The sequence below is a fragment of the Grampus griseus genome (assembly GCF_964374135.1).
Source record: "Grampus griseus genome assembly, chromosome: 6".
NCBI classification, from domain to species: domain Eukaryota; kingdom Metazoa; phylum Chordata; class Mammalia; order Artiodactyla; family Delphinidae; genus Grampus; species Grampus griseus.
Genome location: NC_139000.1, coordinates 49,672,188 through 49,696,882, shown reverse-complemented (window position 1 = coordinate 49,696,882; position 24,695 = coordinate 49,672,188). Strand labels below are relative to the sequence as shown.

The 24,695-nt window shown below is 44.2% G+C and overlaps 1 protein-coding gene across 3 annotated transcripts in view; it reads left to right on the top strand.

Moving 5' to 3' along the window:
* ENTREP1 (endosomal transmembrane epsin interactor 1) overlaps nucleotides 1-21,578 on the top strand; it is a gene marked incomplete at its 5' end in the record, with an annotated part of 61,903 nt that extends 40,325 nt beyond the window's left edge. For all 3 annotated transcript variants that reach the window (XM_082657486.1, XM_082657488.1, XM_082657487.1), the window contains 8 exons: nucleotides 3,917-4,045; nucleotides 5,548-5,655; nucleotides 5,776-5,909; nucleotides 12,269-12,398; nucleotides 12,572-12,650; nucleotides 13,966-14,118; nucleotides 16,366-16,658; nucleotides 19,410-21,578. In XM_082657486.1, the coding sequence (XP_082513612.1) occupies nucleotides 3,917-4,045; nucleotides 5,548-5,655; nucleotides 5,776-5,909; nucleotides 12,269-12,398; nucleotides 12,572-12,650; nucleotides 13,966-14,118; nucleotides 16,366-16,658; nucleotides 19,410-19,613 (1,230 nt within the window). In that variant the 3' untranslated portion in view covers nucleotides 19,614-21,578. The remainder of the gene's footprint in view (nucleotides 1-3,916; nucleotides 4,046-5,547; nucleotides 5,656-5,775; nucleotides 5,910-12,268; nucleotides 12,399-12,571; nucleotides 12,651-13,965; nucleotides 14,119-16,365; nucleotides 16,659-19,409) is intronic.
* Nucleotides 21,579-24,695: the final 3,117 nt, after the last annotated feature.

Here is a 24,695-nt window from a genome sequence, read left to right as displayed (position 1 = left end):
TATATTAGGTACAGCTCTAACACCCTTTTTTCCTTTGAACAAGTCAGTTCTCTATTTTCTTGTTGTCCGTTGTGGTTTGGGTTTTGACAGATAGAAGCAGTGCTGCTATGAATACTATTCTGCAGATCTCCATCGGGGCTGTGACCTAAGCGGAGCAGGCTCCCAGGACAAGGATTGTTCTTCTGTTTATCTCATTTTTTTTTTATAGCACATTCAACCATTTGCTGATTCTATCCCTTTTTTTAAAAAACTGAGATAAAATCTATAGCGAAATGACCAGATCTCAAGTGTGCAGTTCATTAAGTTTTGACCAAAGTCTACATTCATCATGACAAATACACTCATGTGTACACCCCAGACAAAATCTAGAGCATTTTTATCACTTTAGAAAGTTATTTGCTGTCTTCTTTCAGGCAGTCTCAACTCTCTCATAGGCAGCCACTGTTCCAGTTTCTTTCACCATAGATTAGTTTCGTCTGTTCTTGAACTTCATGCAGGTGGAGTCATGTACCTTTTTGTGTCTGACTTATTTAGCTCAGCATGATGTTTTTGAGATTCATCCATGTTTTTGGGTCATATCAGTTGTTTGCTCTTCCCTTCTCACTCTCTTTTCTTAATCAGGGCAATATTTCATTGTATAAAAATAGCACAGTTTGTTTTATCAGTTCTCCTGTTGATGGGCATTTGGGTTGTTTCCAGTTTAGGGGTGTTATGAACAAAGCTGTTGTGAACATTTTTGTATAATGTTTTTTGGGGGCCTGTTTGCATTTCTCTTGAGTAAATACATAAGTATGGAATTGCTGGGTCATGTGGTAAACGTACGTCTAACTTTAAAAGAAACTGCTCAACGGTTTTCCGAAGTGGTTGGGAATAAGTATATTTAATTTAAAATGTATGGACAGTTCCTTTATTAAAGAGCTTTAACTTACATTTCTACCGGTAACCCTCTACCTACAACAAGTGTTACCCTCTAATTTTTTGCCAGTCTGATGGGGCTAAGTCAAGATCTCACCGTTACTGTAATTTGCAGTTCCCTAGTTGCTAAAGATGGCATCGTCATTTTGGGGAAATCTTCCCAGAAGATTCTAACGTGCAGCTAGGATAGAGAGCCATGATAGTGATTGATGACGGGAGGAAGGAGAGGATCTGACAGCTTCAGGTAATAGTGTCAAGTATGAAAGAGGGATTTTTTCATTTAAGAATGGGGAGATTCGACAGGGTTGTTTCCAGATGGTTAAAGACATTGAAGAGAAGTTAGAATAAGTTTTCAGAAATATTGGGCAGATGGGATTAAGAAGGCAGGTGAAGGGTCAGAAACAGGAAGAATGAGGAACACAAAAGGCACGGTTGCCTAGAATCATTTTGCACGAAGCCTCAGGGCTTTCCTGTATCAGCTGGGCACAGTGATAGATATTCATTATTGTTTGCATAGTAATTAACTTTCAGATAAGATCCTTTGTTTAAAGGGATTAATTATCACTTACCTGGAAAATCTTGCCATCCAAAGTTTCCAGAGAGTTGAGGTTTCTGTATGTGCAGCCCACACAGGATTGGTTTCTGTCTTAAAATAATGCCTTGGATTAAGAATGGACTCATGTGGGAAGGGAGTACTTTGTAAGATGACACCTAGTCTTACCTAGGGGAGGTGAAGTCCTCAGGTAAGATCTTGAGGCTTATACAATGTAAGAAATGGAAATTGCACTGTGTCGCGTTGAAAAACGTGAGCTTGGTTCCTGCTTGGTGAGAGAGGGCCTTGTGTACTTGAACAGAATGGAGACATGAGAAGAATGAATCATCTCTATTAGGTGCTTCTTTGTTATACTAAATAATGCTGTTAGTATTAAAACAGGAAGTTCTCAGCAGGAAACTTTCAAGGAGAAAGCCCATTGGGAGTAATATTTACCTTATGAATTTAGCCTGGTGTAAGGATATGATTAACTATGGAAGAGCAGCGAAGAGAAAGTCAGAGATCCCTGAGGGGAAAGAATAGTTCCCACCTGCCTAGGGAAGTCCTGTCTGAATGTCCACAGAAGTTTTCCTTTAGAAGCCAAGAATCTAGATATTAGCAGCAGGATGTACCTTCAAAAATGTGAGACAATGAAAGAAAAATTCAAATAGAAACAGCCTTGTGCCTTTGTGTGTGGAGTCGTGGATCTAGGTGTGGGGACGTCGCTGAGATAACAATCTCTTGTGGACAAACCAGGAAAAGACAGAAACCAAAGTAGTTGTGAATTGATAGATTATGGAGGCCATCGAGGTAACTCTAGTTGTAATTCTTTGTATCAGAGGCAAAATTTATAAAAAATCTGGGCATCCGTGTTTATTTTAGTAATGCGTCCCTTTCAATATGATTTAAGGACAAGGAATAAAAAATGTTCTAGGATTCATGGAATTCTGTAAGAGGCAAAACTAATCTATATGGAAAAAATATCCAAACAGTGGTTGTCTCTTTGGAGGGTGTGGGCAGGGGTCCATAGGAAGGGACGTGAAGGAATTCTCTCTGGTGATGGTATGTTCTGTATGTTGATAAGGGTTTGGGTTACAGAGGGATATGCATGGCTCTAAATTCCTTGAATGGTATGCTTATGATTTGTGTATGTAAATTGCAGTTCAAAAGAAAAAGAAAACCAAACCAAAAATTGTGTAATCCAGTGGTACAAATTTTTCCCTTTGGCTTCCTAGTCAACTTATATTAGAAGGAACTAAGTTTCCTCCTTATATGGAAACTACCATGAAATTTTCCACTATGACTAGAGGATAAGAATCTTAATTCAGTGAGAAAAAAGGCTTTTTTTTTTTCTGTTAAGCAACAAAAGCATTGTAAATGTTCAGTCATTCTTAAAGATTCCTGAAGAATTTTGCAGCTAGTGAAGTCAAAGGCGCCTATTTAATTGAACAAGTATGAAAGAGGTGTGGCCTTTCTTTTTAGCCAAAATAGAATAGCCAACTTTAACAGCTCAAGCTGCAGAGCAAGTAAGAATGAACCTCTGCTCCCAAATTATGGGTCTTATTAGCCCAAATCAGCTAGTTCTTATGTTCCCAACCTGACTCAATGGAAACTTGGAAAAGTGACCCAAAGTTTGCAAAGCATCTCACTAAAAATATATGAGATTATTCATCAGTAATTGTATCACTTCAAATAAAGAAAACTTCTACTAGACTCTGTGAACACACTGAAGATGTGAACTAAGAGATCTCTTTAAGCCTACATGGTTTAGGGCTACTGTTCACCAAATAGACCTTGTGCTTCTTCCAGGCATGTGGTAGAGTGAACTTCCTTGCCCTCTTGGATTAAGTGGAGCCATATGATTTACTTTGGAACTGAAACTGAGCTCATGTGAGGAGTGTCATTTCCAAGAGGAAGATTTAAGCTAGGGTGACCAGATTTAGCAAGTGAAAACACAGGACGCCAAATTAAATTTGAATTTCAAATAAAGAGTAATAGTTTTTTACTATAAACATATCTCATGCAATATTTGGGACATACTGACCCTAAGGAATGACCTGTTTATCTGAATTCAAATTTAACTGAGTGTCCTACCTTTTACCTTGTAAACCTGCTTTAAGTGCCCATGTGCAATTCATCATGTGCTCTCCATGTCTCTAGCATAGTGACCCTCAATCCTCAGATAGTAGATGCTCCATCAACTTCGGTCCCTAAGGGAATATGATGAGCAGAGCCCTCTGCTGACCTGCAGTGGACATGTAGCATAGTCAAGAAATAACCTTGGTTGATTAAGCCACTGAAATTTGGAGGCTGGTTGTTACCCAGCATACTCTAGGCTGTCCTGACTGATGTAGACGTTGCCTGACACTGAACCCTGCCATGTCTCATTCTGTAGGATTGGTGTTCCATGGTGTGGCCTGTGTATTCTTACTTAATAATTAAATTGTTGTTCTGCCTTTTCCCCTTAAGGTGGATTTAGGTGAAGGCAAGATTTGCTTCTGTTGTGAAGAATTTCAACCAGCCAAATGCACAGACAAAGAAAATGCCTTGAAACTCTTCCCAGTTCAGCCTTGTAGTGCTGTTCACCTTCTACTCAAGGTATCTGGAATAGATTCCATCCCCCACCAGTAACTACACCACAGAGACCCCAAGGAAGGCAAAGCTCCCTGAAATATTCCTCCTTTTTTACCTCCTTCAAATAATCCTATTGAAAGCAGATATGAGACTCCTTATCAGTGACCTAGAGAAAGAATTGAGAACCCACAGATTATTGTGTTTCTCTTAAGTTATGAATGGATAGCTTCTTTGTGCTCAAGAATTATAAGCTAGTAAAAAATGTAAAGGAGCCTAAATGCATACACATGTATATGTGTACGTATGTGAATTTACATATACACGCACACATATGCACACATACACACCCATGATGTCGCTACACATATAAGATGTAGTTTTAGCAGAACCTCTGAAGTCCATGCCCATTTGTTATTGTTCTAATGCTCCTTTGTTGGCTTAAATGAATCCTGTAGGCTGTTGAGTGCTGCCGTTCTAAAACACATAGACTAAGGAGAGGTATTGGCCAGAAAGTACAAGAGAAAGTCAAGACACTACCTCTTGTTTAATAGGCCGCAACTATACTAAGCGAAAGAGATGAAAAGCAAATGATACCAGCTGAAGAGAAATACAAAATTAACCTTTATTAGGGAATTGGATAAAAATCACATCCTGACTTAAGGTCTGTTAGCCCAGTGAGTGACAAGCTCAGTTGGTGAACCCTGAGATACTAGCTTTTGGATGGTCCGTCACTGATGGCTTTCTTTAGGTCTTTGTTTTGGGTTTGTTTTCTTGTGGGGAAGAGGAGTCTCTAAGCAAAGAGAGAGAAGCTGTCAGCTCTCTGAGTTTTGGAGGATGTGAAAATGGCCTTCTTTCTTTGGCTTCTGGATTTTCGGTAGCTGAGTCACTCCCAAACTTTCTGAGCCAGGACTTTGCTTGGGGAAAGCCCCGCTAAGCAGCCAGGACTGTGGCAACAGAAACTTTTGGAATTGGCTTTGCTGCTATTTTGAGACATGTGTTTAGAGGAGACAAGCCCTGTTGACACTCGGGCCAGCCTGCCCCCTGTGTTGTCTTCATTGGGTGCCCGGGGCAGCTCTGCCAGTGGCTCCTGAAATAGAATCAGTGGCCACGAATTAAGCAGCGTGCTGTCCTGGTGGGAGTCTGTGGGAGGGGGGAGGTTGGGATTTGCTATCACTGGGTACACTGACTTCAGAAGAGAAATTCAGTACTTTCCTGGAAGGGATATTTCCAGACAGGATTCTGATGCAAAAGGAAATATGGTAATACCAGGTCTGCCCGGGACAGGAATCTTCTAAGATAAGTTTTTAAAATTAAGAAGTACACACTATTGCATGACAGTGTTAATAATAACCAGTGTGTGTTTGGCACCCGGCATGAGCCAAACACCATCTAAGTCCTTTACATGCATTTTCTCATGGGAATTGTCTTCCTTGGGGCAGTATTATTATTATTTTTTAAAGTTTTTATGTTGCGTTCTGGTCCTCAGTTTTGAGGTACTCAGGTGCGTCCTTGTTTCCTGGTTCCAGAAAGTCCTTTTCGCCCTGTGTGCCTTGAATGCCCTGACCACCACCGTCTGCTTGGTGGCAGCCGCCCTTCGCTACCTTCAGATCTTTGCAGCCCGAAGATCCTGCGTCGTAAGTCCATGCAAGGCGGCAGGGTGTCTGTGACTCCACTGATCCCACCCTCGGACCTTGTTGTGTCATCCGTTGCTTTTCTCCCCGAGCTGTTGACTAACCGAGGTGCTGTTTAATTAGGATGAATCACAGATTTCTGCGGAAGAAGTGGAGGAACACAGACGCATCCCAGACCCTGACGACTTTGTGCCGCCAGTGCCTCCCCCTTCCTATTTCGCCACGTTTTACTCGTGCACACCCCGGACGAACCGCAGGTATCCTCCCTACATACCCCCGCCCAGGTCTCTGGGCTGCTCTCAGTTTTGAGGCCGAAGGGTCTCCAGAACTCACAGCACGGGCTCTGACTTCTCTCCAAAATCTAGACATTGTATTATTTTCCAGGATCGTCCGGGTTTTCTCTCTCTTTTTTGGTCTGACAAATTGCATGAAACCAAAGAAAAGTCAAACCTTGACCTAAGGATATAGTTTTTCAATTTCAATTAGCTTCTTAGGAAAACTGACACCCAGTGAGATAACTGCTGTAATTTGACATGATTGAAAACTGCTGTTGCCCTGGAAACGCTCTCAGTCGGGCCAAATCGATATTCATTATAAACCATCAGCAGGTCCTCAAATCATGAACTTCTTCCCAGCCATTAAAAAAAGGTTAATTATTAATTACATCTCCTTGGTCTAGGAAAAAAATAGATACCGTGTTTATTCTCCTTTTCAAATTCTAGCTCGAAATTTGATCGTCTGTTTCTTAAATCTCAGAAATCATTATTTGTAGGATGAAGTGCTGCATGCATTCATTTGGTTGTTAGCCACTTCTAGAATTGTACCATTCTAAAGAATGACTTCATTTATTCATTCAACAAACATTTACTCCATCCTCTGCTGCTTACTAGTTACTGTGCTGGGTTATTGGAATTCAAAATGAGTTATACCAACTTCCTACCCCTATCAAGGAGCTCACAGTCTAGGTCATTAAAAATGAGTGTTGAAAGGATCACAGTAGTACTCAAAAGGGAGATTTTGAGTGCAAGAGGAGGACTTCCTAACCTAGACTGGTGAGTGGGCTGCAGAGAGCTTGAAGGAAGAGTCAGCTGGTCAGGGTTGGCTTCCAGGATGAAGTGATGATCTTACTCCGAATTTAAAGGCTAAAACAACCCTACATTTAAACTTAAACCCTACATTTAAACTTCTAAACAACAAATCTCTGAATTCTACAAGAAAGACTAGTGTCTTTCCCTTGCTGTTGAGAGGGCTTGGAATTTCTACTTTTTAACCCTGAGGTACACGTGGAGAGTTGTCAGACAAATTTGATGTCAGGCTTGGGGTTTTTGGAAATCCATTTTCTAGTGCTCAGGGCAGCCACATGTCATTTTGAAAGAGCTCACCAGTGGGCTCCCACCCAGACACTGTTAATGTTCTTTTCAATGGGTTATCTTCCTGACTTGTCCCTCAAGCTCGTATCTAAACCCCACTCAAGCCCCTCCCCTGCCCACCCACCTCGGCGGAAATAAGAGATGACCGCAAAGCTGGAAAGGACATCAGCTGGCTGGACAGATGGCCTGGGGGACAGCTCAGCCTCCCTCTTGTACAGGGACTGGTGGGCTGGAATTTCGAAGCTTCAGGGGCCAGGATGGCTTCGCTGGTCGTTTAGGAAATGAGCCAAGAATTACAGAGGCCAGAGGGACATAGCAACAAAACACATATTCTTTGTGTACCATAGGACACGTTTGCTAAAAACGTAGCCCAATCTCAGGCTGTCTGCAGAGTGCACATTGAAGGACAGTAAAAGTGCCTGTTACTTCATGGTTGGGGAGAGAAATGCCCTCTTCAAGAAGAGTTCCTTGGCTCTCTGAGGTTGCGGGTGAGCACTTGGTTGACCTAAGAGGAGGCAGCAGACATTTAATTTCATGCTGTGGCAGAAAGGGAAAGTAAGTCATGTGGGTTTAGAAGTAGTGCTGACCTGTGGGATCCCCCGGCCTTCTTCCCTCTTTCCTTTCTCTTCTCTGCACCTCCATAGTCATGCTTATCACTGTGGGTCTTTGAGGATCTGGGTGCATCCCTGGATTTGCCCCTCTGAGCTCTGAGCCAGCCCCTGGCCAAGTCTGAGCTGGAAGAAGACAGACGAGCTTGTCATCAAGGGCTCTACCAACCAGAACTTCCCAGAGGAACGTGGGGGAGGGGGGTATGCAGAGCACCCTTGAGAGAACAAGAATGCTTGGCCTGAAGTATATATCTGGAGCACTAGCTCATATCTCCAATGGGCAAATAGCCTCATTTTCTAAAATTCTACAATATCTGAATGCAGCCACTTTTTTTTTTTAACATTTTATGTATATTTTAAAAATTGTAGTTGATTTACAATATTGTATTAGTTTCAGGTGTACAGCATAGTGATTCAATATTTTTATAGTCATATTCCATTTAAAGTTATTACAAAACAATGGCTGTATTTCCCTGTGCTGTACAGTATTTTGTGTTGCTTATCTATTTTATACATAGTGGTTTGTGTCTCTTCATCCCATGCCCCTGTCTCCCCCACTGCCCCTTGCCCACTCTCCTTTTTTAAATGGCTAAATTTATTCACCTTTAGATACATATTCTATCAGAGATATTTTTAAATTTGACTGACTTTGCTAGATTCTCAGTATAAATCAACATCATAGACACTAGCTGTTTAACCCCAATTGATAATTTTCTTTCTTATAAGCAGGCAGGCAAGAATATTAACAGATGTTTATCATTAATATTTCCACAATTAGTTATGTTAAGAGTTTTCACGTAATACAGGTTCCTGTTTTCCTGTAAGGTATTAGGACCTCTCAGAAGAGCTTTATTTATTTAACTTCTATAAATACAACCATTTCATGCATTGGTATCTCCTTGAAAAAGGGCTTCTCAAGTTACTCTCATAAGTAGAAGCCTGATTGCAGTCAAGGCTTCTATCCAAAGATGGTTATCTACTTTGTGAATCAATTTGTAAGTACTGGAGGGGGCTGTGTACCCAATCTCCTCTACTCCAGGGAGTCCCCCAGTCTCAGAAATTGGCTTGAGCCAGGAGTCAAAAAGGAAAGTCTCCAACCTAATTCGTGAATGTGGACCTGGTTATACTGTGGGGATGTTACCTGCTAGAGAAAACTGAAGATGAGCGCATGGGAGCCAGGTTGACCCGGGCATTTCTTAAAGGTGAAAGCAACAAGGCCCAACCATTTCCTTTCCAAATGAACTTCAAAACCCAAACTCAAGTGGAGCTGGGCTGTGCCTAGGCTTGACTCTGTGCTCAGCTTTGGGCTGGGCGACCCGGCCTCACTCCCCACTCCCACACGCCTACCAACATGTGCCCCGTGGAAGGGCCAAGCTCTCTCAGCACACAGAGGAGGATCGTTCTTTGGTCAAGGTCATATTAGTTGCTCCATCAGCCTCGGATAAGTTCTCAGGGCCTATTTGTAGCATCAAAGCAGAACGTATTTTGCATGATCTGTTCGGGTTTCCTGTTCATCTTGAGGTCTCATGAGCATGAACCAGCAAAGGTTTCCTGGAGACTTTGGGATGAATTTGAATAAGCCCAGGCTCTGGAGTCTCTTAAAAGGGTCACCTTGGGTGGATCTCTTACCATTTCTGAGCCTCAGTTTCCTCATTCACCTGCCTTGTCATGTGACTCCTGAGAGGATTATTATGAGATAATGGGCTAAAAAAATCTTTCTACAGGCAAAAGCTTTAGACCGTGCTCTACCATTGTTAGTTGCATGGTTTCAGATGTTCTTGGCATGTTTCTTACTCTTAAGAAACATTTAGCCCTTAATCTTACCCCTACCTTATCAGGCAACAGTTTTCTAAAGACACTCATTTTCAGTAAAAGTTTGATCACCTTTCCCAGCTATAACAGGGTTTTGATTTCAACCACCATAATCCATTTTGCTTAGCAGTGGTCTCAGTCCTGGCTGTGCCTTGGAACCACCTGGGAGCACTGACAGCATACAGACACCTGGGCCCCACCACAGGCAACTAGGGCAGAGTTTCTAGAGGTAAGGCCTAGGCCATGCCCAGTTTAGGAACCCTCCTGGGTGATTCTGCTCTATAGCTGGGTTGAGTACCATAAGGGATCACGAACAAAACCTGTAGCAAACAGACCTATTTCCCTCCATGGATCCTTATTTACCCAAAAGTGGTACAAATAAGGAAAAGTTGCTTAGTAGGAAAGGAACTTTCCTGCTACATCAACTCTAGCAGCATCTTCCATCTAAATGAGGCTTTGCTGGTCATTGTAATAACCACCATAGAAGCCATTCATTTTTCAGCCAATTTAGATAAAATGTACCCCCTTTCTCCCCCCAGTTTTCCTTCTTGAAGAGATTCTGTAGTAGTTTAGGATCTAAAGTGAAGCCCGTTCCTTCCACTTCTTGGTCCTAAGCAAGCCCTCTCTCTTCTGTAGGAACATATAGGTAGCCACTGGGTTGGGAATATGAAATATATAGCACCAGAGCTAACAAGCAAAGCTGGGGGATGAACTTTCCAGGCAAGGACACCACAGTGAAGAAACGCATGGGGAGTTGACTGAGGGGGGATTGTAAGTGCCGGAAAGATGCTCACAGGATTATGCTAATTAAGGATTAAAGATTGGCCCTCTGGAGCCGAAGGAAGGAGTGCATAGGTCTCAGTGAGTAAAACAAGTTGCCTTGTTCATTGGTCAGGAAAGTCTTCAAAGTCAGGTCCACGAAGGGTCTGTATTCCTGGAGTCACTTGGTGTTTATAGTTCTTAAACAGCTTCAGCTGGAATGGAGAGTTGGCGTGAAACCCGTGGGCAAGTCCTCCTCTAAGGGAGAAGAATATCCCTTTCTTGATGACTTTACCAGGACCCCTCCCAGCCGGGCTAGGGAGGGACCATTCCTGCAGGTGCCTCTCCTCAGATGTGCTGAGCCTGCACACATCCCTGCCTGGGATGTCAGCACGTGACCTTCTCCTTTCCTCTCAGGTCAAGCACGAGCTGAGAGTCTTGTTTTTGAATAAAGATGCAGGAAAAAAGGGGAGCACTTTCTCACTTTTTCATTCAGGCTGTAGGAGTCTCATCCTTCTAAATCCCAGAACTCCAGAAGTTTTATTGTTAGGAAGACAGAATATCACATCTTTTTCAATTTTTTTCTTCCACCAATTGCATTTTTGTAAATGGGCACAAATGGAACAACCGTAAATGCAGAGAGCACCTTTCAAAAACAAAACAAAACAAAAGCAGTCCCTTGTAGGCAGCTGGCCCCAGAATTTGTCTTTTCATCAATCTCCTTTAGTTTGTGTCCATTTTTGCATTTCAAGAACAAATGTTAAACTTTTGCTATTATCTTTTTTTTCATTCCCCAACACTTCATGGCCTGAGTACAGTTGTTTTTGTCTTCTGTGTATTTTTAAAGTTGTGATATAATTGACATATAACATTGTATTAGTTACAGGTAAACAAGTAACGATTTAACACTTGTATATATTGTAAAATGATCACCACAATAAATCTAGTTAACCCATCACTACATATAGTTACAAGTTTTATTTTTTCTTGTGATGAGAACTTTTACGACCTACTCTCTTAACAACTTTCAAATACACCATGCAGTATTATTAACCATAGTCACCATGCCGTGTATTACATCCCCAGGATTTATCTGCATGTATTTTATAACTGGAAGTTTTGTCCTAAGGTACAAACTTTCATGTATTTTTAACTGTCGTTTTCAAATTTAGGTTCTTTGTTATCTAGATAATTTGTGTGTGTGTGTAACCTTCTGTGAATGCTGGCGGAAAATCTTGTGGGTTTTTTTGTTTTTATTTTTTGCTATCAAAGGTCTCTCACCCACAGGCCAACAGCCACAGCTACAGCAAGCGCTCCATCAGTGTTTGTTGAACGACCACCTTTAGGAAGAGGCACTCTGTGATTCCTCCTGCAGCATTGCTGCTTTGTCTCTGAGCTGTGATGTTGTTCACTTTTTTTTTTGAAAAATGTGCTCATTATTTCAAACATTTATTTAACAAATAGTGAGTTTCTACCATGAATCAGACGTGAGGGAAACCCGGGCAAGAAACTTTTGTCATGTACTAATGTAACAAATAATTGAGTTTCCCTGAATCCTTTGTTTGTTTGTTTGTTTTTTATTGAGGTAAAATTCACATAACATGAAATTAATCTTTTGAAAGTGTATAATTCAGTGGCATTTAGTACATTCACAATATGGTGCAACCATCACTTCCGTCTAGTTCTAAAGCATTTTCCTCACCTCCAAGGAGACCCCGTACCCATTAAGCAGTCACTCCCCGTCCCCCCCGTTCCCCAAGCCCCTGTGCAACCACTAATTCGCTTTCTGCCTCTTATGGATTGTTGCTTGCTCTTTGACTAGTAAATTTAAAAGGAATGATGGTATTGCATTTTCTATGTTGTCACTTGCCTAAGAATTCTGGGCACTCCGTCCAAGAGCAGCTTAGGTTATTCCCCTGCTCCTGGACCAGGAGGTTGTAGCGTGGAGCGATGAGTGATTTTCCCCATTGTCAGTGGATAACCCTCTAAAGGTGAAGGCCAGTATGCTGGAGACACGACCATCAGATGGCCAGAACATGCTTCCTGATGCCAGGATGCTCTTCCTAGGATGGTCGGTCCTGATGTTATACCACTGCCACATATCTACGGAGCGCGAATCAAAGGCGTGGAAGTGTTCTGTCCTCTGGACCCCCCGCCTCCCTATGAAGCTGTGGTGAGCCAGACGGACCAGCAGCAGGTACTGTCCATAGAGTTTCTCTTTGGTACATTGACGGCAAGTAGGAAAAGCAGCCACACAGAGAGCGGGGTGGGGAAGGGACCATGCCCTGTAGATCTTTTCAAGTTCACTCCAGTCCAGATGATGGCTGAGCTGAATATCAACAGACAACGCTCTGTTTTCCTGTGTTGCAGGGATCTTCATTCCAAATGCCAGAAGGATCAGGAGCTGCCACCAGCCCTTTGGAACCGATCTGCATGCCAGTGATTCAAGGTAATAAATACATTCTTGCTGCCCAAACTCATGATTCAGTAGACTAAAAATGGTAAAATAATCATCTGTACGATATTTTGTTGGAGGTCAAATATTCTTGGAGCAAATGGTTCAAGCTATATCCTTTTTTCTGGGTATAAAAATATTATCAACTCTTAGGGCTTACAAGTAGGAAATAATATGTGAACAGAAATAAAGATCTCTTTAGAATCTTTTATGAATAACCAGACTTTTCAGAAATGGATTACAGAGTTTAATTTGGTTTTCCTGTGTTTTCTGATCTAAGATTTTTTTTCTCCTGTTAAAATAAGATAAGCTCTTGTAAAGAGACAAAAAGAGTTTTACCTATTGCAGAGTGATTTGCTGATTTATAACTAAGGACCCAGGTCATACTACCTTCACATGTACTGAATGCTGATTTGCAATCCTGCATTAAATACTAGAGTCCGTTTACAGTTATCCTTGTAACCTAAGGGAACATTGTTACTGCTTTCTCTCTTTGGAGAGGTTTTAAATGGCCCAGAGAACTGTCCACAGGACAAAATTGCAAATGGTGATAAATAATGGATCAACTTTCAGCTATTTTAGGTGGAGGTAATTTTTCAGCAGCGCCATTTAGAATGGATTTCTGCTCTGTTCACCTTCCGTCTTAAGTAGAATTATGCAGCAGGGTTCTGTTTCCTAAGTATGTTTTTAATTCTTACATTTCTTAAAAAAGTTTCCCAAACCACGAGTCAGGCTCACAAGTGATGGGACTTTATTTTCCTGAACAGCAGTCATCCAGTTCCAGAGTGCTTTGATTCATTTAGTGGCCACTGGCTCTTTAACTTGGCTTTCCGGGAGTTTCCCAACCTAGCCCGTAGACACACCCTCTGCTTGCATTTGGCCTGCAGCCCCAGGGCAGCCACCCCGCCTGTACCCCCATCACCTTCCACCTAATCAAGGTCAGCCTGAGTTGTCAGAAAGGGTAAAACGGCTAGGACCTTTCCGATGCTGCACGAGGCTGCTCCACTGGAGAAGACGCCAAGCACCTTTAGGCATTTTAGCATGGCTTCTTTTTCTGCTCCTGGATTTAGAGCTTTTTGTTCGTTTGTTTTAGGTGTGGAGGGGTAGTTTGAGGAGGCAGCATTTCTCACGGTGCTGCAAGATAAAAACTTACTGGGCCCACAGCCTAAGCAAATATTATGAACTGTATTACCCTTGTCCCAGAAAGTTTGGGCTCACAGGTGTTTCCTGCCCAGCATGTTGAAGGTGCCAGCTGAACAGAAATGATTTCTGTTTCTCCTCTTTAAAAAAAAAAAAAAAAAAAAATCAGGTGGGGACAGTCCTAACACACCTAGAGAAGAAGGCGCAGCCATTTCAACTCCCAGCTCCAGCCAGCTGTGTCCGGCGAGGAACCGGAGAGCTCTCCAGCCCCCGAGGACGAGATCCAAGAGTGACCCTGTGCTTCATCATTCTGCAGAGAGAGGTGATGTCATTTCCCAAGTTCTTCGCAGGGCACTGTGCTTGTTCGCCTATAGGTGCCGAGTGGCTCTGGCCACCCAAGGCCCTGGGGTTCAAGAGAGAGCTTGGAGGGGGGCTGACAGGTCTTGGGAAAATCAGGTATTCTGCATGCACGTTAAGGGTAGACATCTACCATGTCTTTTAAGACTGCTAAGAATTTTTCTTGTCAAGTCACTGTCATCAGAAGCGTTTGGTTGCACGTGATAGTGTGCTGGGTACCACACGAAGAAGACAGTGCAAACCTAGTTCTGATTCCTAGATGCTCCCAGTCCCGTGGGAGAGAACATTCTCTCTCCAGGAAAAAGTCAAAGGGGTGTATTTTTTACCACCCTCTTCTGAAATTCAACACTAGTTATCTTTTTACTGTGCATGAGTAGATTGAATTATTTAAATCTGACCTTGCTTTAAGAACTTTGGATAGAGCGAAGCTCTCACACTCCATCTCTCTCCCTTTCTGTTTTGAGTTTGTTTGTGTATAGATGTTATTTGAATAATTTTAAATTTTAAATTTTTTTAATTAAAAAATTTTTTTAACTGAAAATAACATTGAATCTTCTTTTCTGAATATATGACTGCCTGAACATCTTCAAATACCTCTTCCTTGTAGAGAATTGTAAAAAAATAGAGGAAATAAAGGAAGAAAATGAAAGTCTGTAATCCCACCAGCACAGGCTTCTTTCGGTGACTTGTCCTAACAAGTTGCCTATGCTGTCTTCAAGCTCTGTGCAAATACAGCTTTGCAGACCCTCTGGTCCTGCTCTGTCCCGGGCCCCACGTCACCTCCTAGTTGTATTCTGTCCCCCTGACAGCCTGTGTTGTTTGCTACAGCTCTGGACTGACCGTGTGGGAGCCAGAGGGAACACTCCTCTTGTCTCTCCAGCGGCTTCTGAGCGGGGAGGAGTCCTGCCCGGGACTGAGCGCCCTCTGGCCCCTCAGCTCCCCGGACCTGTCTTCACCGTGGGGTTCTCTGCCCCACCTGGCAAGCTGAGGACTCGGGATGGCCACCTGCAGCTTCCACAGGAACTTGGCTGTCTACACAGCTTAACGAGATCTTTCCAGAACCCGCTCCCCTTCTGCAGCGCTGCAGGGGCAAGGATGACACGTGTTTACCCGTTGGAGTCCTCTGCTGTGGAAGGGACCAGGTCGCCTTCAAGCGACAGTGGAGTCCCTGACTCTGTCCTCACACGAGTGTCTGTAGTGAGTGTTCCGCGAAGAGTCAGGTTCTCTGTGATGTGCACGTGGCAGCCGAGGAAGACGGCTGCCAACCCCTGTTTAGAACTCCTCATGCCTGCCTTTCTCCAGAGGAAAAGGAATGCTCCCCTTCCTCCACCTGTTTTCCCACCCCCCGCCTCCCTTCTTCCTTGAATATCTAAATTCCTGCTTGTCAGACCTTCACAGACTGAAATCTCCAGTGTCGTGTACCCTGAAGGCTGCTGGCTGGCTTATGAACATGTGGAGACCAGGCCTGATTTCACTTTACCCATCTGCCAGTGCAGTAATGTTCTGCCAGTCCTTATACCCTTGCTGAAGTAGTAGTTGTGGAAATTAGCCTGTGGTGGATTTCCCAGGCCCTCTGTTGACTTTCAGAATGACGTGTACTTTTTCTGCACTAGATTTCTCTTTCTGTAATAGTCAGCCCTAGCGCCGCCTCCCAGCCATGGTGTGACGTTGATACTATAAGTCAGTACAGTGCCCCTGAGGATGTTTAGGACAAAGGTACAGTCAGTGTGAGCAGAGCATTCCATTCATGCCACAAGTCTCGTCTCTCCTCAGTTCCTCTCTTCCTGTGGCTTCTTCATCCTCTCCCCAGAACATTCTTCCATCAGTCAACTGTGTTTTTTCTGCCTGCCCAAACCATCCCTATGTATTGGTGATCACCCCCATGAAACCATTGCTCCATCATGATTTGCATTCTGGATGCTCTTCTCTGTCATCTCTCTTTACCTTGATGGTTGCGTTTTATGTGGCACAATAAAATATTTGGGGGACGTGTCCTATTGAAATTACACTTCAAGGAGTAAGCTCGTGTCGTAGGTGTTAGGGTTTTTTTTTCTTTTTTTTCCTCCTGCAAGAGGAAAAGCAAGATGTGCATGGCCGTCAGCATTTGTCACATGTTTTCCACATGGAATTTCGTGGTTTGTGCTGTTTCAAGTACAGATGTGTGTTCACGGGGCTTGGCCAAAAGGTGCGTGTTGTTTGTCTCTGCCCACAGCTGTCCCCGTGCTCAGCTGTGAAGCCGCGACTCAGACTGAGGGAAGACCAGACCTGGCTGCGGTGACCTTGAGAAGAGGGTTGAGATCCCGGGCTTCGAGATGCAGACCAAGGTCTTTAATAGATTACAAATCTTACATGGACACCAAGTTGCTGGTGGCGAGGTTCCTGGAGCAGTCCTCCTGCAGCATGACCCCGGACATCCATGAACTTGTAGAAAACATTAAATCTGTTTTGAAGTCCGATGAGGAGTACATGGAGGAAGCCATCACAAGTGCCAGTTTTCTAGAACAGGTAGTTTTATTATTAATATCAGGCATGAATCCGATGACTTGTTTCCATAGCAGCTGAAGCGGCTTCTCTGGTTTCCTGTCGAAGGCACAGAAAGTCCATGGTCACTGTATCAAGGGGAATGGGGTTAGGAGGTGTGGGGAAGGAGAGGAGGAAGTTGCGTGCTTTCTTTTCACATGTGACTTTGCCACAGCCTTCTTGGCCCAAGAGAAGAGAAACCGATTTTTCCGAGATATGGAAGCATGCTTGGAAAAAGAAAAGGGAGCAGCTCAGGGATGAAAGCAAGGGCTATGGGCAGCGTGGAGTACATTTAACATTCCATTTCCTAAGTTGAACGTTTCCCTTGATCTGGCATGTTTTTTCAGCCCTTCAACCATGATGGACATGTGTGAATTTTAATACTGGCATGATTCTGGGAGCCATTTACGTTCCCATGAAATGTTTGGCAAGATTACCTAAGCTGATAGACTTAAAGGAACGAACACCTTTTCCCTTCCATTTATTAAAAAACACACGGCAATCCCCAAACAAGTAGCCTGTGAAAAGATAAAGCCGGGCACGTAAATATTCCACTTGCGTGTCAGGTTTCTCGTCTTTAAAGTGAAGTGTTGGACTAGGTGGTCTCTACACCCGTATCTCTGAGTGAATGGAATTCCCCTCTGACGAGAAGTGGGAATGGGTCGCAGCTTTCCTCACCCACCTCTTTCAAAAGCAGCGTTTACCTTTTGGGTGTTTGCTCTGTAGCTCCGTGTCTGTGGGGTGGCCGTTGGAGACCTCAGTGCGCAGTGGCTCACGGGTGTTACTCGGCTGTGCCTGTGGGTTTTACGTGCCCATCAAATACTTCTTGAGTGGAGTCGGCCTGATTCTCAGGGTCATTGCCAGATACTGGATCCTAGGTACGTTTTTCAGGCAGATTGAACAAATCCCCACCTCACTTTCCTTTCTGTTCCCCTTCCCACCTGCTGACCTCTTCTTACAGAAGCCAGAAGCCAGATTCTGTCCCATCCCTCAGGGGACTGTGGGGAGCAGAACAGTCTGATTACTCGTGTGAAGAGGTCCATGAACCATGGGCCCTTTTGTTGTTTGCTTTCTAAAAAAGTGGTCAACCAGTAGTCCTAGGTCAGGCTCCAGTTGGTAGCCTGTGTAGGAGAGAGATTTACACGCACATGTCCCTGGTCTCCTCCAGATGTCATTCCCTGCCTCCTTCCCTCTGTTCACCCCAATTGCCTGAAAAACAGAAGCAAGTATTTGGAGCTGCCAAGTTCTGGTGAGGTAAGAGCTGGAGCATCTGCAGAGCTGTGGGTCTGGACCTTCTGCAAAGTCTTGCTTGATGGAAAGTAGCTTTGGGGAAAGAGAACAAGCACTTATAGTTCAACAGATGCTATCGCTATAAATGTTTGCGAGGTCTTTGTGCACAGACTGGATCAAAATTCAGGTACAGGGATTGTTGCAGTAGACTCTGGGCCATCTGCCGGGGCTTCCAGAACTGGATCCCAGTGGTGAGGTATCATAATGCCACACCATCCCCCAGACAGAAGGAAGCAGGGACAAGGGCAAGGGAGCTTTTATTTCTGACTCTACCCAGCTTTGCACATTTTCACCTTCTCTAGTATTATTGGGATGTGTTTTTATATCCATTTTAATTTTTTACCAATATCCAAACCACTTGTCCTAACTTACCATGTAATAACAGTAGACATCTATGAATGTTGGAATTTTCTTCTTACTCAGGAAACAAAAACAGCCTTAAAGACAAATATAATAACAGAGTGTTAGAAAAATTTGATGTCCCATCTTTTGGGGGGATTAACCTTTTAATGACCTTAAAATCTCAGAATGGTGGAAACTAAACAAAAAGACATCCCAATGATCGTTCTGTGATGTTAGATGGTAGTAAATCACTTGAGTTTTTCCCAACATGCTAACAGCAATATAGGTCATACAGACACGACTGTGTAATTTTAAAAACTGTATGTACACAGCAGTTCTCCTCTTATCAATCTCAGTTGGATCGGGGATTGCCCATTTTTGCTGTTATATGATATATTTAAAGTTTTAAAATGTTTTACAATTTTAATATTTAAAATGTGCTGCATTGCAAAATAGATCTAGCAGTAGAAACATTCTTAACAGCTTTTACAAATAAATTGGCCTAATTTTTATGTTGTTTTCATGTTTTTCTTAATTGAAGAGTTATCAGATCAATTAGAAGCATCATTAGTTTTAGCTGACATTTTATAAACTTAAGCAGACCGATGGTTTTACAATTTTCAAGTATATTGGGATCACCTGAGTTCTTGTTAAAACTACAGATGCCCAAGCCCCGTTCCAGATTCCCATGTCAGAATTGCTAGGGGGGAGCAGGGAATCTACTTTTCTGACAGGCTCCCCTCCCCTCTCGTGATGTGCAGACCCAGTGAGAATCAGTGGCTTAGACCACAGGGAAGTTGGGGAAAAAGTGATGAGAAGAACGTTAAATATAAAGCAGGAGATTGCAACAGACAAAGAGTTAAGCATGGTAGGTCTACAGCTGAAACAACAGAAAATTTGGGGTATTCCTTAGGAACTTCAGAAAAGAGGCAACATGTTAAGAGACTCTCTGGAATTCCAAGTGGGTTCCACCTTGGGAAAACACCCTTTTTTCTTTCCCAAGGCGACTAAACTAAATATTACATGGATAAATGTAGGAGGCAGGTCTGAGGACCACATCTGGTGAAGCTTAATCTCTTTGTCACCCTGTTTATTCTCCCAAAGATCATGGGCCCGATGCAGCCCAGCACTTCCAGGGCCCTCGTGCTGCCCTCGAGGAGACAGCCTGGCCTGCTGCACCTGCGGAGTTGCGGAGACCTGAGCACCTTTGTCCCCGCGGGGAGGCCGAGAGCCGAGAGGAGGCCCCGGCGAGCGGAGGCTGAGAGGCCACACAGCCTCATTGGCGTCATCCGAGAGACTGTCCTGTGAAGCTGCGGGGCCCGGGCTTCTGAGGAGCAGGAAGAAAGATGGGCCCTGGAAGGCACCCAGGGCCTCTGAGGGGATGGATCCCCTTCCTAACCCTGTAGTTTCTTGGCTGGGAGTAGGGGTCCCCCTCTGGGTACTCCTCAGAAAGGGGGGCGCTCTGGAGAACATTTATTCCCGTTCTTTGGCTCCCCTTTCTGCCGGCCAAGGGCACTCGAGGAGGAATGACGAGTTATTCCGGACCCATTTGGCTTTTGGACGCGCAGAGTTGGAGGCCGTGAATGAAGCCGCATCTCCTTCTCTGCCCGGGTCTGCCCTGCTGTGGGCGGAAGCGGCTCAGGATTCTGTGCCCGCCGCGCCCCTCGCGGCTCCCCTCCTCACTGAGTTCTTTACCTGGCTGGAAGGGCAGATCTGCGGGGCGGCTGTTTATTTGCTGCCAAGTGAGAGTGGAACTGGCACGGAAGCAGGATGATTAACCCTGATATACTGCGATGATCAAGGCTCATGTGAGGTCACTTTCAAATCACACTCTCTTTAGGAAAGACAGGAAACTTGTTTGGTGACACATTTTATTGAAAGACATTTAGGGAGAGGATTCTTGTTGATTCCATTTATTCATGCTTGCAAAACTAGAGACAGCTAAGGCAGAACTGAGAATAAAAGTGTTTACCTTGGACTTCCGGGCTCACTGTGCAACATTTGTTTATGCTTAGGTGGCCAGGCCTTACCTTACAATGGGTTTGGAACTTGCAACAGTGGTGGCCAGGGGGTCAGGTCCGGGCAGGCCACCAAAGCAGCTTAATCTCAAAAGCACCCAAGCCCCGTGGATAGCAATGCATCCTTCATCCATTCAGTCAGTGCTTGGCTTCCCTGAGCTGCCTTCTCGTGGGGTCATGAGCAATAAGTCAGTAAAGTGGTTACAGATTGAGGATTAGTGCTAAGGAGGATGGGGCCATTAGAGAGGGCTTCTTTGAGGAAATGACATTGGAACTGGACTTGACTTTGAGGGTCAGGGAAGAGTGTTCCAGGCAGAGGGAACGGCCAGTGCAAGGACCACGGTAACTGCAGCCCCGAGCGAGGGGAGAGGTGAGAGGAGCCGCAGGCTGGATTTTTCTAACAGTGAGATATGATGGAAGAGTTTGCAACAGAAGAGTGCAGATTTAATTATATTTCAGATGATCGCCATGCCACGTGGGGACTAGTTTAGGTCAGGATATGGGATAAAGTGGCAGTGAGGAGCTAAACAAAGAGGCTGTACACTGTGAAGCTGGCTGTCCCTGTCGGGTACTGCCTGGGCTCCGGGTACTATGCTGGGGGCTTGACAGTCTCATGTCACCCTCGCAACAGCCTAAGAGGTGGAAGCTGTGATTGTCCCCATTTTAAAGATGAGGAAAATGAGGTTCAGTACCTTGCCCAAGATCACTCACAAGTTAAGCACTAGAGATACCATTCTCACCCAAGCCGCCCGTCTCCAGAAAGCACTCCATTCCTTGACCTCCCGAATAGTAGCAGTTTGCCATTTCATGTTTCTGTGAGAAAGTGGTTGCTGAGACTTCTGGCTTGGTTTGTGGAAGCACAGACTTCCCCAGCTCCAAGACAACAAACAAGGCCAGAGTGGGAATTGGGGTGAGGTCAGGGCACTGAGTAAAGAAGAGGGGAAAGACTGGAGGCACAGAGCTGGGGTGCCTCTGTGTTCTGGGGGAACACAAACTGAGGGCATCACCTGATGCCTATCAGCAGGAAGTGAAGACCTATCTCAGCTTTGAAGAATTGTCCCTCAGCCTGGGGATAGTCCCATGTATTTCCATGGTCTGAAGGTATTGGTGAACTCAGAAAACTGACTTTTGTCTTCAAGGAATATTAAAGTAAAAAATATATATTATATATTACAATATATATTTGCCCTGGGAGGGAACTTAGAGGCCATGCAATTCATCTCTCTATTTGCTGGGTGTAATATACTTTAAAAAATTATTTATTTTATTTTTATTATTTTTAATTTTAAAAAAAATTTTAATTTTACTTTTTTATTGAAGTATAGTTGATTTACAATGTTGTGTTAATTTCAAGTGTATAGAAAAACGATTGTTATAGATTTTTTTTAAAGATTTTTTTCTGTTGTGGACCATTTTTAAAGTCTTTGTTGAATCTGTTACAATATTGCTTCTGTTTTATGTTTCGGTTTTTTGGCCGTGAGGCATGTGGGATCTTAGCTCCCCGACCAGGAATTGAACCCACACCTCCTGCATTGGAAGGTGAAGTCTTAACCACTGGACCGCCAGGGAAGTCCCCTTTATTTATTTATTTATTCTTTTGTAGATTCTTTTCCCTTTTAGGTTATTATAAAATAGTGAGTATAGTTCCCTGTAATATACTGTAAAATACGTAGGCATTAATAATGTGCTATTTATGTGTATGTATAACTGAATGTACCACGGAGGGCAGCTCTTTTGCACTTAGAGCATCTTAAGAATCCAGTCCAGACGTGGTAACAAAACATCTCAAAGGTACTTATCAAAATTACACCAGAGGGCTTCCCTGGTGGCGCAGTGGTTGAGAGTCCACCTGCCGATGCAGGGGACGTGGGTTTGTGCCCAGGTCTGGGAGGATCCCACATGCCGCGGAGCAGCTGGGCCCGTGAGCCATGGCCGCTGAGCCTGCGCGTCTGGAGCCTGTGCTCCGCAATGGGAGAGGCCACAACAGTGAGAGGCTTGCGTACCCCAAAAAAATAAAATAAAATTACACCAGAAGGTTGACTAATTGGCATGAGAGGTGTTTGGAATACGTTTTCACTGGGGAAGTAAGTGATGTTCAAGATCTTGCTAGCTAGAAGCACTGGACAGTCGTCAGTGTTACCTCTGCACCGGTGCGGAGTGAGAGGCTGGTCCCTACTTCAGGAGACTGTCATGGCATGGAGCAGGACACAGGCTGCTCCTCCAGAATACTGTTGCCTCTGCCTCAACCTTTCACGCAAGTTGTGTGTCCCAGTGTCCTCAGACAGAGCAAGTCTTGCCCAAGCTTACAACCTATTTCGTGCACACTTGCCAGTGAGCTTTTGTGTCTGGCTGGCAGAATTTCCCCAAGACTTGCTTTCTCTGGAATGTCCCAACAAACGGTGAGGGGTAGGGAAGGGGTCCATGGCCCCTAACTGCCTGAGGTAGCCCATATTTACCGAAAGAACCAGCATTTGCTGAACAGCCACATTTGCTAGGTCTGGTCACTCTACCCCTTCAGTTTGCAGATGGGGAAACTGAGGCAGAGAGCTAAATACAGAGCAGCAGCAGGAGACCAGTGCTTCCGGCTCCTGGACTAGGGCTGTTGGTGCAGGTCAGAGCTTCTCACTATTTGCGATGAAGAATCAGTTTTTTTTCCCTCCAATCTGTCACAGACCAAAAGCTTTTGTAAACTATAACAAACTGACTAAAAGCTATCTTAGCTCAAGCTGCTATAACAGCATACTGTAGACTGGGTGCCTTTAACAACAGAATTATTTATTTCTCACAGTACTGGAAGCTGGGAAGTCCAAGATCAAAGTGCTGGAAGATTCAGCATCTGGTGAGAACAGCCACCTTCCTGGCTTGCAGACAGCCACCTTCTTGCTGTGTCCTCATGTGGTAGAGAGAGAGGGCTCTGGTCTCTTCATCTTCTTAAAGGGCACTAATCCCATCATGGGAGCTTCACCGTCATGACCTCATCTAAACCCAGTCATTTGCCAAAGGTTCCACATTCAAAAACCATCACATTGGGGATTAGGGCTTCAACATACGGATTTTGAGGGGACATAAACATTCAGTCCATAGCACTGATTTGCCAGGAGAAAGAAATAACCGTAATATAAAAAAAGACATACAAAATACAACCCACCCCAACCTTGTATTAAATAAACTTTATTTTTAAGAGCAGTTTTAGGTTCACAGCCAAACTGAGTGTTCTCATAGACCTCCTGCCCCCCCACAAGCACAGTCTCCTCCACAGTCCACATCCCTCACCAGAGTGGTACATGCGTCATAATCCAGCTTACACTGATGCATCATCATCACCCCAAATCCATAGTTTACACAAGGGTTCACTCTCCGTGTTGTATATTCTGTGGGTTTTAATAAATGAATAATGACATGTATCTACCATTAAAATATTATACAGAATAGTTTCTCTGCCCTAAACATCCTCAGTGCTCCCCCAATTCATCCCTCCCTCCCTGGAACCCCTGGCAACCACTCGTCCTTTTACTGCCTCCATAGTTTTGCCTTTTCCAAAATGTCATATAGTTGGAGCACACAGCAGAGAGCTTCTTCCGATTGGCTTCTTGCACTCCGTCTTTATGCGTTTGTTTCCTCCATATCTTTCGGTGGCTCAGTGGCTCATTCAACCCCTTATTAAATTATTAGATTCAATAGTCATAATAGAACTCTACCCAGTTAACAAACACCCTCAATCTGAACTTGCTCTTGTTAGGGACCAGGAACAAAGAGTTCTTGGCTCATGTGCACAACCACAGTTCTGGTTGGGGTTCTCATTCTAGCCTGAGTTTCCCAGTTCTGTGTGATTCTGTGTGGACATTGATGGATGGGAAGGGATTAATGGACTGGGAAGGGGAGGGCAGGAAGACACCCTTCCCTCTGCACCCACGTGTCTCCAAGGGTGGCTGACAGCTAAGGCTCCCCTCGCAGAGAAGCCCACACCGAGAAGGCCTCAAGCTTTGGTGAATCCCTCAGGATTAGGAAGAACTGGCAGAGGAAAGGGGTAGCTGTTGCCTCCACCCAGCAGGAGAGGAATTGGGGAAGCATAATAAAGGAATGCATCTCCACCTCCCCCCAGGCACGGCTGGATGCAGAAGAGAACAACAAAGGGTGGGCGAGGCTAGGGGCCTGGGCAAGGGCATCTTTGTTTACATGGTTTTCATCTCTGGGGTTCTGCAAGGGAAGCCAAGTCTGGGGCCAGAATGTACCACATTTCTTCCATTTCTCTCTCTCTGCAGGAGCTTTCATCCTCTCATTCATTCAGCTGGTATTTATTGAGCTACGGAGTAGCAAGCAGTGAGCCAGGTGCTGAGGAGAGAATGCTGAGTGGTGAGAGGGGGACAGACCA